At 36.0% G+C, this 12,482-nt stretch overlaps 2 protein-coding genes across 2 annotated transcripts in view; both read left to right on the top strand.

The window, feature by feature from the left end:
- The first annotated feature begins 215 nt into the window (after positions 1 to 215).
- On the top strand, positions 216 to 3,081 carry mfsd6l (major facilitator superfamily domain containing 6-like). The gene is made up of 2 exons (XM_065277913.2): positions 216 to 407; positions 1,328 to 3,081. The coding sequence occupies exon 2, from the start codon at positions 1,369 to 1,371 to the stop codon at positions 3,007 to 3,009; it is 1,641 nt and encodes a 546-aa protein (XP_065133985.2). The 5' UTR covers positions 216 to 407; positions 1,328 to 1,368; the 3' UTR covers positions 3,010 to 3,081.
- Positions 3,082 to 5,512: 2,431 nt separating this feature from the next.
- LOC135734009 (bMERB domain-containing protein 1) overlaps positions 5,513 to 12,482 on the top strand; it is a 23,585-nt gene continuing 16,615 nt past the window's right edge. The window contains exon 1 of the mRNA XM_065252895.2: positions 5,513 to 5,964. Coding sequence (XP_065108967.1) covers positions 5,901 to 5,964 — 64 coding nt within the window. The 5' untranslated portion in view covers positions 5,513 to 5,900. The remainder of the gene's footprint in view (positions 5,965 to 12,482) is intronic.

Here is a 12,482-nt window from a genome sequence, read left to right as displayed (position 1 = left end):
AAATCAAAATGAATTAAACTTTAAAAAAAGTTAAAATACAAACCCTTACGAGAAGCTTACAAGGTGTGTTCGACTCATAAGAGGAATTACATAGAGAGAATAACTCTCCTTTCTAACCGCTCTCGTGGTACTGTGATGTCATATGCCGTTCGATCTGCGCAGCGCCGCATTAAATTGCACGCATTTAATATGCAGTTGCAGTTTCTTACCAAAAGAGGTCGCTGAAAAACCGAAAACGGCGTTTTGATTGAGCCCCTGCACTGAGTTTACACGTCGGCCATAGCTGTTTGGCGAAAAGAAAGTAAACTTAATAACTTCATCTGGATAGCCTACTTAATTTATATGAGTCGACACTAAATTATCGCTTGTCAAATAAACCATGTGTATCTGGATTTGCGACGTCGCAGGTAAGTAATAAACGTGTGTGTGCGAAGTGAACAGGTGCAAGATCCGGTTCACCTGTTACCTGTGTGTCGTGTCATTTAAAGTTTTGAGAAGTCTGTCATTGGTACTTTTAGACAGTTCGCGTGCTTTAAAAGTGAATTTCGTTGAATAAATATAGCTGTCTAAACTTATTTAGTGTGTTAAATGTAAACTGGTTTGTGGTGGGGGTTAATGTACTGCACGCGGATTGTTGCATTTTTATTTTAGCTCTAAGTACTGTTTTAAAAGAGCACGCTGACATGATTTGCACACAAATGCAGGTTATTTTATTAAAAGAAACTAAAACGTACTTAAAAGTATTATTTAGCCTACTATAGTTTAGTGTAGTATAATTTGGTAGTTACTACACTTGTAGTATAGGAACTGCAGTATGAATTAGACTAGTATGCATTTATAACCCGTAGTAAACACGGTAGTACACTAAAATATTTTCTATGGTAAGGTTCAAAAACATACTAAAGTATGCTACAGTATTACGGTACAGTACTAAAGTATGCTACGACTTTGGGGTCGTAATATATAAAATAATATTGGTGCAAATAACGAAAACGTGATGGTAGGTAAGGCAAGTTTTTTGTGGTTTATTTATATAAAAATAAATGGCAAAAATAAACATCAGAAATAAAAACAGCAGTTCAAGTCAAGGATGTTTGAATAAATTATAAAATAAAATAAAATATGAATTCATAATAAAGGCAAAATATACATAGGAAGCTACTGAATGATGAATATGAAATACCATATTTGAAATACCCGTTAATATCACAGCCAATTGATATATGAATATCATTCAGTACCATGCATCTGTCACTGTACATTTTTATAAGTGGTCTGCTAAAATAATTTACTAGCAAAGTTGTCGCTGTCTTTTCTGATTTTACAGAACTGTAACTCTGACTGAGAGTCGAGCTAACAAAGGCAGCAATGCAGAAAAACAAGCAGTGGAATGTAAAAGGTGCTATGCGACTGGCTGGCACATTTCACTTTCTTCACTCCTGCGCCTCTGGATGTCTCCTTCCCTTCCTTACCCTCTACTTTCGGCACCTGGGTCTCACGGCCACCATGACCGGAATCATCATGGCGTCCAGGCACCTGCTCGCCCTCGTGTGGCGACCAATCTCCAGTGTCCTCGCCAGGCAATACGACAAACGTCGGGCGGTCGTAGTGGGATCTCTGTTAAGCTCGGCATCGGTAGTTTTAATTCTCTTGCTTTTTCCATCTGCAGGACTCAAAGCTGAAAGTGGGCGATGTAACGCGAGTCAGCTCAATGTCAAGGTTGCAGAAGATGGGTGGGAATTTACTACACTGGAAAATGTACCATGGTTGAATGCTACCATGTACTCTGTAAACAATACAAATGTTGTGACTGAACCGTCTAATGATGATGATATCACTGAATATACTCCTACGCCTGTAAGCTCGAACTTCACGCGGTCGGTCAGAAAAGTTAGATCTTTGCAGGAAGAACATGCACATTCGGAGTTTTTGGGGAGCCTTAAAGTTATGGACGCTCAGCATCAGATGTTCTTTCTGGTTCTCATCGTGACTGGATTTTGGGAGTTCACGGCTGTGCCATTAGAGTGGACCGCTGATGACGGATTATACGAATACTTGGATTTTGTTGATGCAACTGACCGTCACAGAAGCGCTAAGATTTGGAAACAACTTGGGGCAGCTTTTGGCAATGGTGGTGTTGGTATTCTTGTAACCGGCCTGTACTGTCTTACCGGGACGGCGGCAGAGTTTTATTCTTATGCCATACTCATGATACTGACTGTACCTTCAGCTGCCCTACTGCCTTTGTACCTCCGCAAGCGTGAGCGCCGCACTAGTGGTGGCTTTAAAGCACTACAGCTGGTACATGGAAACTCACAAGCATTACTATGCGCTGTAACTGTCGTCCTCACTGGCATGGCAAGCTCAGTCGTGTCAGACTTCTTATTGTGGCAAATGCAGGATCATAATGCAACGGAGACCCACATGGGCATCTCCTTGGCCCTTGCACACTTTAGTCAGGTTGGCTTCGTGCCACTAGCTGGGCGTCTGGTACGCTTTCTGAAGTATCATGGTTGGTTACAGGTTCTGGCTGTCATGACTCTATCACTGCAGTGTCTTTATTATTCTTTCTTGTGGGGACCGTGGACTGTAATACCTGCTCAGTTACTCGCTGGCTTTAGCACCGGTGCCATGTGGTGGTCGGTAGAATCACAATGCGAGGACATTGCAACTCCTGGAACGGAAAAGACCGTGTTCAGGGTGTTTGAGCTTCTATCACTGGAGCTGGGGGCGGGGTTTGGCAGTCTGATGGCAGGGTTTGTGGTGCAGAAGTTTGGGCTCAATGTTTTGTTCCAAGGAACCGCATTAATCCTGGTTTTGTGGGGTATTGCTCTCGCTCTACTAAAGTGGAAAATTCCACGGCAGCGCAGGATAAACTACTCACGCTTGCTTGCAGCCGACATGACCGAGATGAGCGAATCCGATTCGGACCAGGAGAAGGACTGGCTTGAGACGGCCATGGACGATTCGAGACAGAAAACAAGTGGACAATGGACAAGCCTTAAATAAAGTGTCTGGTTTACTTCCGTTAGGAGTGTGTTGGATGTCTACAGAAGGCGGATTTAAAGAACTTGACACCAAGATGCCACCGTGTTTTAATTCATAGATGTTTTGGTTGCTCCAGGGGAATATTTTCTTATAATAATATCCATCATAGATGGAGTTATATTAGTGCAATCTAATGTGTGCCTACAGCAAACTGATGGAGTTCCTGTTATCCAAATTAAATTATATAATTGGTTGCTTTGCAAAATGACCCATGAAAAGATTTAGTTAGGGATAATTTCTCATTATTCCTGACATTTCTCAAAATAAATCTTTACCTGGATAAGTTATTGATAGGAGCACGATCCAAATATACACATACATTACATTTTATGTAACCAGTTGGTTTATGATTAAGATTGTGATGTGTTTGCTTACAGTAAGCAGGTCTTCATTGCCAAAGGAAAACCACAGTAATCGTATGAGAAAGTACTGGCTGATCTCTTTAACCACTTCCTTGTAATGTAACTCAACCACTTATGATTGTTTTGAAATGAATTATGCTTTGAGGTTTTTGTATTTATTCTGCAATAGCGCAATTTCATTTTGCATCACATGTCAGTATCACAGGGGTGTCTTTTATTAAATTAAAAGATTACTACACAAACTTTTAAGATGTTGGAAACATTTTCTTTGCATTGCTGGATGTTGAGTCAAACCTGTATCGGAAAAAACGTCCCAGACTTCGTAGTCTTTGTGACTTTGATAGATCACAGTGGCTGACAATTCATCTTCCAAGAAATAAGGGTTTTTTCAGGATATATGTGAGCTCGGACCACAAAGCCAAGTCATAAGTCATACTCAACGATACATTGTATGGGTCAAAATGTATCGATTGATAATTAAAAAAAATCACTCGGATCTTAAGTGAAGATCATGTTTCATGAAGATATTTGTACAGTTCCTACCGTAAATACAATATATAAAAAAAATTTATCATTACTAATATGTGTTGCTAAGGACTTCATTTTGACAACTTTAAATTTAGTTGCACCCTCAGATTTTACAACCGTCAGTTGTATCTCGGCCAGATATTGGGTCTCATTCACTAAGCATGCGTACGCACAAATTTGTTTGTGAAATATGCGTTCGGACGTTTTAACTAACACATCTTGAATCAACAAAAACTATCATACTAAAATTTCTTCTAAATGTTTGCAAAGACGTAAAAACAACTTAGACCACACGTACACAATACATAAAAAGAAACCCTATAATATATATCTGTCTTATATATTTTATATAATTTTTACTTGTTCATGATTATAATTGCGTATGTGTGGTATAAGTTGTTCTTTTTGTACGTTTTTGCATACATTTAAAATTTTAGTATGAAAGTTTTTGTTGATTCATGATTTGTTAGTTAAAATGTACGTACGCACATTTTACGAACAAATTTGTGCGTACGCATGCTTAGTGAATGAGACTCACTGTCCTATCCTAACAATTCATAAAACTTTCAGATTATGTATAAATCTCAATTTAAAAATTATAACTAGTTTTGTGGTCCAGAGTCATATATAATTGGGATGAATTACAAACATTTTGATGATTAGTTTGCATTGTTTTCGTTTGAAATATTTTAAAATAAACAAAGTTTTGTTTTTGATATGCATGTTTAAGTGTGTTTAATAATAAAACACTTTTTAACTTATTCATGTATTTTTATGTTACAAAGTTCAGAATCTATTAACTCTTTCGCCGCCACCAAGAGAAGAAACGCTTCCCTGCCAGTGACGAGATTTTCCGTCTTTCCGCAATACCGCTATTATCCATCAGGTGGCGCCCTTCCGCAACTTTTTAAACTCAGAAGTATTGCCCTATGGCAAGCGGCTGCATGTCCGTTTTAAAGATCGCTCTGAATGGGATCTCTATGAAAAGTCCGTCACAAAAATGGAATTATCTCTGCTTTTTGCTCAAAATGTGGTGTTTTTGCAGAAACCTACCCATATTCAAAAGCTGATTACAAAAGATCCATTGAAGGTAGGATGAAACGGTTTTTTTGTTTGACAGCAGAGGGTCTGTTCTTTCATTTGGTATGTTGTATGTTTATATATTTAAAGAAGAACATTTTCGGGAAGGCATTGAACTTTGGTGAAAATCATGAAAAACGCTGGTGCTGGCTGGCAACTTTTTAAAATAACGCTGGCGGTGCAACAGTTTGTTCAAAGTTAAATGAAAATAAAACATTAGCAAGTCTTAATCTTTACAGACTAAAGCTAAAATAACAGCCTCAAGCAAAGCATTATAGGAAACAAAATCTGAAGGAAAAACAGAAAAAGATTGATTTTTGGTTCTCAGAATGCTTTGCATGAAGCTGTTATTTTATATTTTTATTCTGTAAGGCAAACACTTGTAAATGTTTAATGTTCATTTAACTTTGAACAAACTGTTGTCAGTAAATAACATACATTTAAATGTACAGTAAGTTACTGGCATCCAGCTGCCAGTAATACTGTAATTTCTACGGAATCTTTTTACAGTGTATTTTTACAGTATATTGCAAGGTTTAAGGGACATTTATGCCTGTTTGAAATTACATAACGTTTTCATATATTTTTACGTTGCACGTATCATGTAATATAAACATACAATCCCGTATATCGAAAGGCAATTGTAAAGTAAATGTCAGTTTTCTGTTTCCTCACAAGGTGGCGCTTCAGGTAGGTGGGGAATCTCATTCTTCATCATCACAGGAATGTTTGAGTCAAGCAGCATCATCAGCAGCAGCAGCAGGTGCACGCGCATCACTGTCTGTTCTCATGGAGTTAAAAACAGCTGTATGATTCACCTGCACGACATCAAGCAACGGCGTTTGATTGACTTTACACTTGTGTGTTGCGGATGTTATAAGGATGGAGAAAACTCAGTACGGATCCCTGGATCAAACCGAGCACTGCGGACACGCGCTCAAACAAGGTGAGAATAAATTCATCTCTCTCCGTGTCTGTCTGTTTGAGGAGCCAGATGTGTTTTCTTGTGTCATTCTTAAAATTAAATAAAGCGTGAAAGATAAAACTTTTGAGAGGGTTGTCTTTAACATCGTCGCGCGGATTTTTCAAGTTATACGACAATGTTATCATTTAACAAAAGCACCAACGTGCATTATAATATGTGAAGATGCACGTTATTTTGAAATGATTCAATGTATTTAACAAACAACGTGCATTTTAATATGTCAAGAAAGAGCTTCTTTGAAGTTGTTCATTGTATCCTCGTTTCCATTGAACAGAAACGATGGTTTGTGATCTCAGGTTACAACTCGCACATGCAACTGCTTCAAAAGCAAAGTGATTGTTGTGTTTGATGTTGTTGCGTAATGCATGTTGTGTATTCATGCTCTGTGCACGTTCTGTTCCGTTGAAACACAATGCTGTTGGATTAACATGAGTTAAGATCATAGATATAAGAGTCATTTGAATTGACAGCAGCTGTTTTGCATGTGACATCTCAGTATGGCTTTTCCCAATTCAATTTTATTTATGTAGCACTTTTCACAATTTTGCATTATGGCAAGGTCGTTTTAGAGAAAATACATTTTGGAACACGAAATAAAAACATAAAAATTCTGAGGAAAAAATTAAATTAAATAAACAGGAAATTACGAAAACTCTCAAATAAGAGGTGATCTGCCCTGACTGATACTGAATAAAATTTATAATAGTAGTAAGTTGTATTGCCTATGGTGTTTTTTTTTAAGTAGACACCAGACAGAAATGAGAAAAAGCATTTTGGATGCAAAGAATGTGCATTGGATAAAGCCTTCTAATTTTTGGCATTAAATTGAACCTACAAGTGTGGTGTTTACACAGGGTGTGTCTGGTTTATTTAACAGAAGACAGTGAGACTTTAAGTGAAGGAAGATTGACAGCGACCCATCAAAGTCAGGGCTGTTGGCAATCCAGAATAAACTGATTTGTAGTAGTTCAGTAGTTTAGTAATCCAATATTGATCTGTCCTGTGTATAAATAAAATAGAATATATAAGTGATAAATATGGTCTTTAATAAGATTATAGATGAATAATAATAATAATTTCTTTGATATTATGACATTAGCATCATTTTTTTTGACAGTGTTGCATATTGAGTGTGAGATCCTGACAGGCCACCCAGCCAATTAGAAAAAATGATTAGGAAGAAAATGACAACCTGATGTCATGAAGTTTCTCAAAGCATGAATAAATTTAGCTTAATGAAGTAACTAGTTATGATAAATTAGTGTTTTTTTATGACAGAAGTGGTAACTATTAGGGCTGTCACGGTTATGAAATTTGTCTGATGGTTAATTGTTTAATAAATTGTGACGATTATGACGATTAATTGCCTGTTTTGGGGCTTTGACGGTTAATTGTCATAGATTTTTTGTTTGTTTATGAAATAATTTTCACACATTCTTGTGATTATTTAAATTAAATCTTTTGCAAGGTTTACCTGGACGTAAATATTAATACACATAACACATATTTAAAAGTAAATATTTAATGAATATCTCTTTTCAAAAACTGAAAAACAAATCCCTAAATCCTAAATTTGGAATTGCTGTTTTGGAAATATATGTTTTAAATGCGTTTTTTCCATTGTATTAAATGGCTTTGCAATGTATCGCGTTACACTGTCAGTCAAGGAGTGCCATTAGATACTGTCTCATTTATACAGGCGCTGCAGCTCCCCCTTGTGTTTTTTAGAGAGAAATGCAATCATTGCGGTGATCTGAAATCATCACAATGAGGTCAAACAATCACGATGAGACGATTATTTAATCATTGTCACAGCCCTAACTATAATGCTATGTTTAGTACTGTTTACAACCGTTTAGTACTATTGTCACTTTATCAATATATATTTCATCAAAGGTACAATTTGGCAAAACCCTAAGATCAGATCATGCAATTAAAAATAGTCATTGTCATATTCACGTTCATTAACTGGAATAATTTTCTTCTTAACATCACAATATTCTGCTGCATACTGTTGTGTGAAAGGATAAATCAGAGCGTGGTGTTCAATGGAGGTCATGAGCTTTTCAATGCGAACTGAGCGAGCCTTAAAGATTCTTTGTGATTCGGATCTCTCCGTGTTACATGACAGAGTATCTCGGTAAATTGAATGAGAGAAGTCACAGGAGAGCAGAAATAAGTTTGCAAAAGATGTAAAAGTCTGTTAAAACTCTAAAAATGATCGTTCACCCCAAAAATTTAAATTCTGTCATCTTTTAATCACCCTCATGTTGTAACAAACCTGTATCATTTTATTGTCCTGATGACCACAAAGGAATATATCTTGACGAATGTTTGTAACCAAACCAGTCAGAAAAAAAGTACTTTTTATATAGAAAGTTAATCATTTGCATGTGTTCAAGCCATTTTAAACTATTGGAGCGCAAGAAGATGAGCTGTTTTCTGTGCGCACAGACACACACACACACACACACACACACACACACACACACACACACACACACACACACACACTGAGATGTGTGTTTCAAAAAGCATAAAAACATAGAAACTCTCTGCCCTTGACAGGACACATGAACACAAATTATCTCGAAATACCACAGTCTTGGAAATTATTCATATAAAACAGCTAGTTATGTCTTAAAGGGGACATATCATGAAAATCAGACTTTTTTTCATGTTTAAGTGCAATAATTGGTTCCCCAGTGCTTCTATCAACCTAGAAAATGTGAAAAAGATTTTGGTAAACCATTTTCTGCAAACATGTAAAAAAGTAGGTCATTTAAATTTGGCTCCCCTTGTGATGTCAGAATGGTTGTGATGGTTGTGATACCACCCCTTAATCTGCACTATCCAACCACAGCACTGCCATTTAGTGCAGAGATCAGCTCATTTGCATTTTAAAGGACACCCCCAAAACGGCACATTGTTGCTCACACCTAAACAGTGGCAATGTTAACATGCTATAATAAATTATCTATATGGTATTCTGAGCTAAAACTTCACATACGTACTCTGGGGAAACCAATTTATTTATTTGACATCTTAAAAAAAACTTGTGAAATGTGCCCTTTGAAGTGAAAGCATACCAGTCCTTCCAGAAAAACTGTGATTTTTTTTGTGATTGTTGCGGGCAAAAATCCTTGATCTTGAGGCACATTTTTTTTTAAATGCGATGGAATATGCAGGATATTTATAAAATTCTATGCGACTTTTTTTTCTATGCGAAAGAGCGGCGTATTTGAAAAAATGAGTTCCCCGCAATAAATATGCGGACTTTGGCTAATTATGTGCTAAATCATGCAATTGCATAATCACGTTTGTCTGGAGGGACTGGCAAACCGTTCAAAAAAAATCTGATGTGTGTCAGTATATGGAACCGTGCTTATCCGGTCTTAAAGTGACAGTACCCATAAAAATCTGCTTACCGTTATGATTGTGTCATTATGTTAATCAAACAAAATTACTTCTGTAGCTTTTAAAATATTAATTGCATTTTTAATTAAATATTACATTTATAGAATGAAGTTGACTTTGATTCTATTTCTGTACACAAATACTACTGTTATACATATTTATATTTATTTGTAATTTTGTTCTTTTCTTTTTCCAATTGCTTATAATTTCTTGATTTGTTCTTACTTTATTACAAATTCTTAAAATAATGTAATTGAGAGTAGGCATTGGCGTCCACCTTAGATCCAAGATCCACTCGGTTTCAAATTTCTGGTCACGCCACTGGTGTACTGTTACAATTGAATGCAGCTTGTATACATCTGGTACCAATATGCACTCTTGGTACCATTCTGCACCTCTGAAGGACTAATATGCAGTCTTTAGGTGCAAAAGTGTACTTTTTGTAAAGGGTACCGACCCAGTGACAGATAGGGACCATTTTTACCATATTTTTTAACATGTTGCCGTTCTCAGACACTTCTAATTAAAGGCGGGGTATCTAATTCAGAAAAATGCGAACTTTAGCCTTCTAGCACTGAAATCACGATCCTACCCTCCATTCAAATCGCCATCCAAAGCCACGCCTCCTCCAAAACACATGAACACGCACATACCAAAAAGCCCATTCATTTCTCATTCAAAATTGTTTATCTGAATCCAATTGAAAAATCATACCACTTTCCTACCTTTCCAGAAGAAACACTGCAACGACCCTTTCAGACCCTTTGCCTACCGCAGCTGTTTCCATCTCGTGAAAAAGCAAAGTTACTAATGTTAATTCAGGTTTTTGCTCTTTTCTGAATCTGATCCAGACGTTTTTTTGCCCTTGTTTTTCAAAAATCTGAAAAGTCTGAGAAACATGACTCAAAACCATGTGCAAACCTGCTAGGTTCATAGCTGTTATAAAATAACATTCAGTAGATATCAAAACAAATATGCACATGAAAAGTGTTGTTTTTCTTCACATCTTTGGGGTTTGTTGGATAACAAGGCTGCACATGTTGTGACTTATTAATGGTGTTCGCACAGCGGGCGCTGATAGGAGAGAGACGCATGGCTTTAAAATTTATTCAGAAGCTGAGGATTGGTTACAAAGAGCATCTTTACCCATGAAAAATAAAGCGACTTACAATGCTTCAAGCTAAACACTTTTATCAGTAGGCTATGTGTGTTCCCTGGGATCAATTGACCTTTGCGATGCTAATGCAAAGCTGTGTTGTTTTACCACAAATAGCTGTGATTTGATGTTAGTGATACAGAGCCGCTCTGTGAGAATTAAACTGACAGCAATGAATGAAACATTTGGGCGGTCAGCGATGACTCACACACATCCAGTCACTCAAATTCACCACATACTTCACTTTAAATGTGGTCAGATCACATCAGGGTATCCCATAATCCTTGACTTGATTTATTGCCCCTTTGGTTTCCCCCAGTGTTGTGGATGTGGCTTGTTTATACAACTTTTTTCTCACTGACTGTCAGGCAATTAAAAGCCAATATCTGCTCATCGCTGTGAGGTGACTCATAGGTGTTTCTGAGGCGAGGGGGGGGGAGTTTGGGATTGATGAGGCGAGCTTAAGAATAGACCTTGTACATTTGGCCCTGCATAATCTTATTTTTTATGTTAATGAAACATGATTATTTTATTGATCGTTTTTGTTTGATTTTTAATTTTATTAGTTAATTAATTAAATCAGTTAATATTGCACTGATGTTTTGGTAAGGAAATTTGTAACATAATCAAAATATATATTTTTGAAACATTTATTATTATCTTTGGTTAATGTCAGTACTATTGTTCATGTTAGTTCATTATGCATTAATTCATGCTAACGTTAAATAAACAGAAATTAACAAAGATTAATAAATGCAGTATTGTAAATTTAGTAAATGCATTAGGGTGATTCTCACAAAATCCAGATTTAGAAGGTGTCCAGCATCAAAAATTTTAAAAAGCCGTTAAAGCCTTTTTTTTTTTGCACATTTAAGATTAAGTTCTGAACTTACTATAACCATTATTTTTAGAGGATTTAAAATATTTCTAGATTATCATTATCAAAAATTATCATTACCGCAACATATTACATTAAATATATGCATTTACAAACTCATGTTTTGTTAATGAGAACTAAAAAGTTGTCTAGGTACTATTATATGACAAACAAAATTTTTACTTTTATCTGAAGAGAAAAAATAAGAACTGCTTACCTGGTAGCCATCTTGAGTGTCACAGTCAATTATGTCCCTTCCAACAATTTTTTTTTTTTTTTTGACAATGTTAATTCCTTTAAGGCTTAAACAATGATTGAAAATTGTTGCGGAGGATGAGAAAATCGGTCTTGGATACATTTATATTCCTTATTATTGTCTCTACATTTACCAATGATCACCAAATACCACATGTTTCTTTACTGTAAATGTTTATAGTATAACATGCACTGAAGCTTTTTATTTTTTTGATTTTTTAATTATAAATATTTCCATGTCAAAAAACCCAAATCCAGTCATGGACACGTTGCGGTAATGAAAATGCTCCCCTTAAATGTGGAAAAAACAACAACATTCTTTGTATGATGTTATTTGAAATCATGTGCAAAATAGTACATGAAGAGATCTTTGTAACTTTATGCTTCTTATTGTGATAGCATTTACTTTTTTCTCAAAATGTTTCATGACACCTCATAAGCCTAATTTCACGAGAATCACCCATTAGCTATAGTAACAATGTTAACAAATACAAACTTAATCTAAAGTGTTACCAGAAATGTGTGCAGGCTTTAAAATATTTAAAACAATAACATAATTGTTTCCTTTATGTTTAGTTTAGGATACATGGTCTGTTGTAGTACGGTTTTTGGAAACTGGCTTGACATATGGTCCATACTCATCATAGTTGTTTATGTTTAGTTGTGTAATAATTACAAAACGAAAGAAGTTGTGTGTTGTCACTTTGTCTAATTTGCTGTCTGTACCAACAGCAGTAATCCTAACCAGAACCCTATAAACACGGGTTAAGTGAT

This window comes from Paramisgurnus dabryanus, chromosome 3 (genome assembly GCF_030506205.2).
Source record: "Paramisgurnus dabryanus chromosome 3, PD_genome_1.1, whole genome shotgun sequence".
Classification (NCBI taxonomy): Eukaryota; Metazoa; Chordata; class Actinopteri; order Cypriniformes; family Cobitidae; genus Paramisgurnus; species Paramisgurnus dabryanus.
The sequence above is the reverse complement of the archived record's forward strand: the minus strand, read 5'-3'. Positions and strand labels throughout refer to the sequence as shown.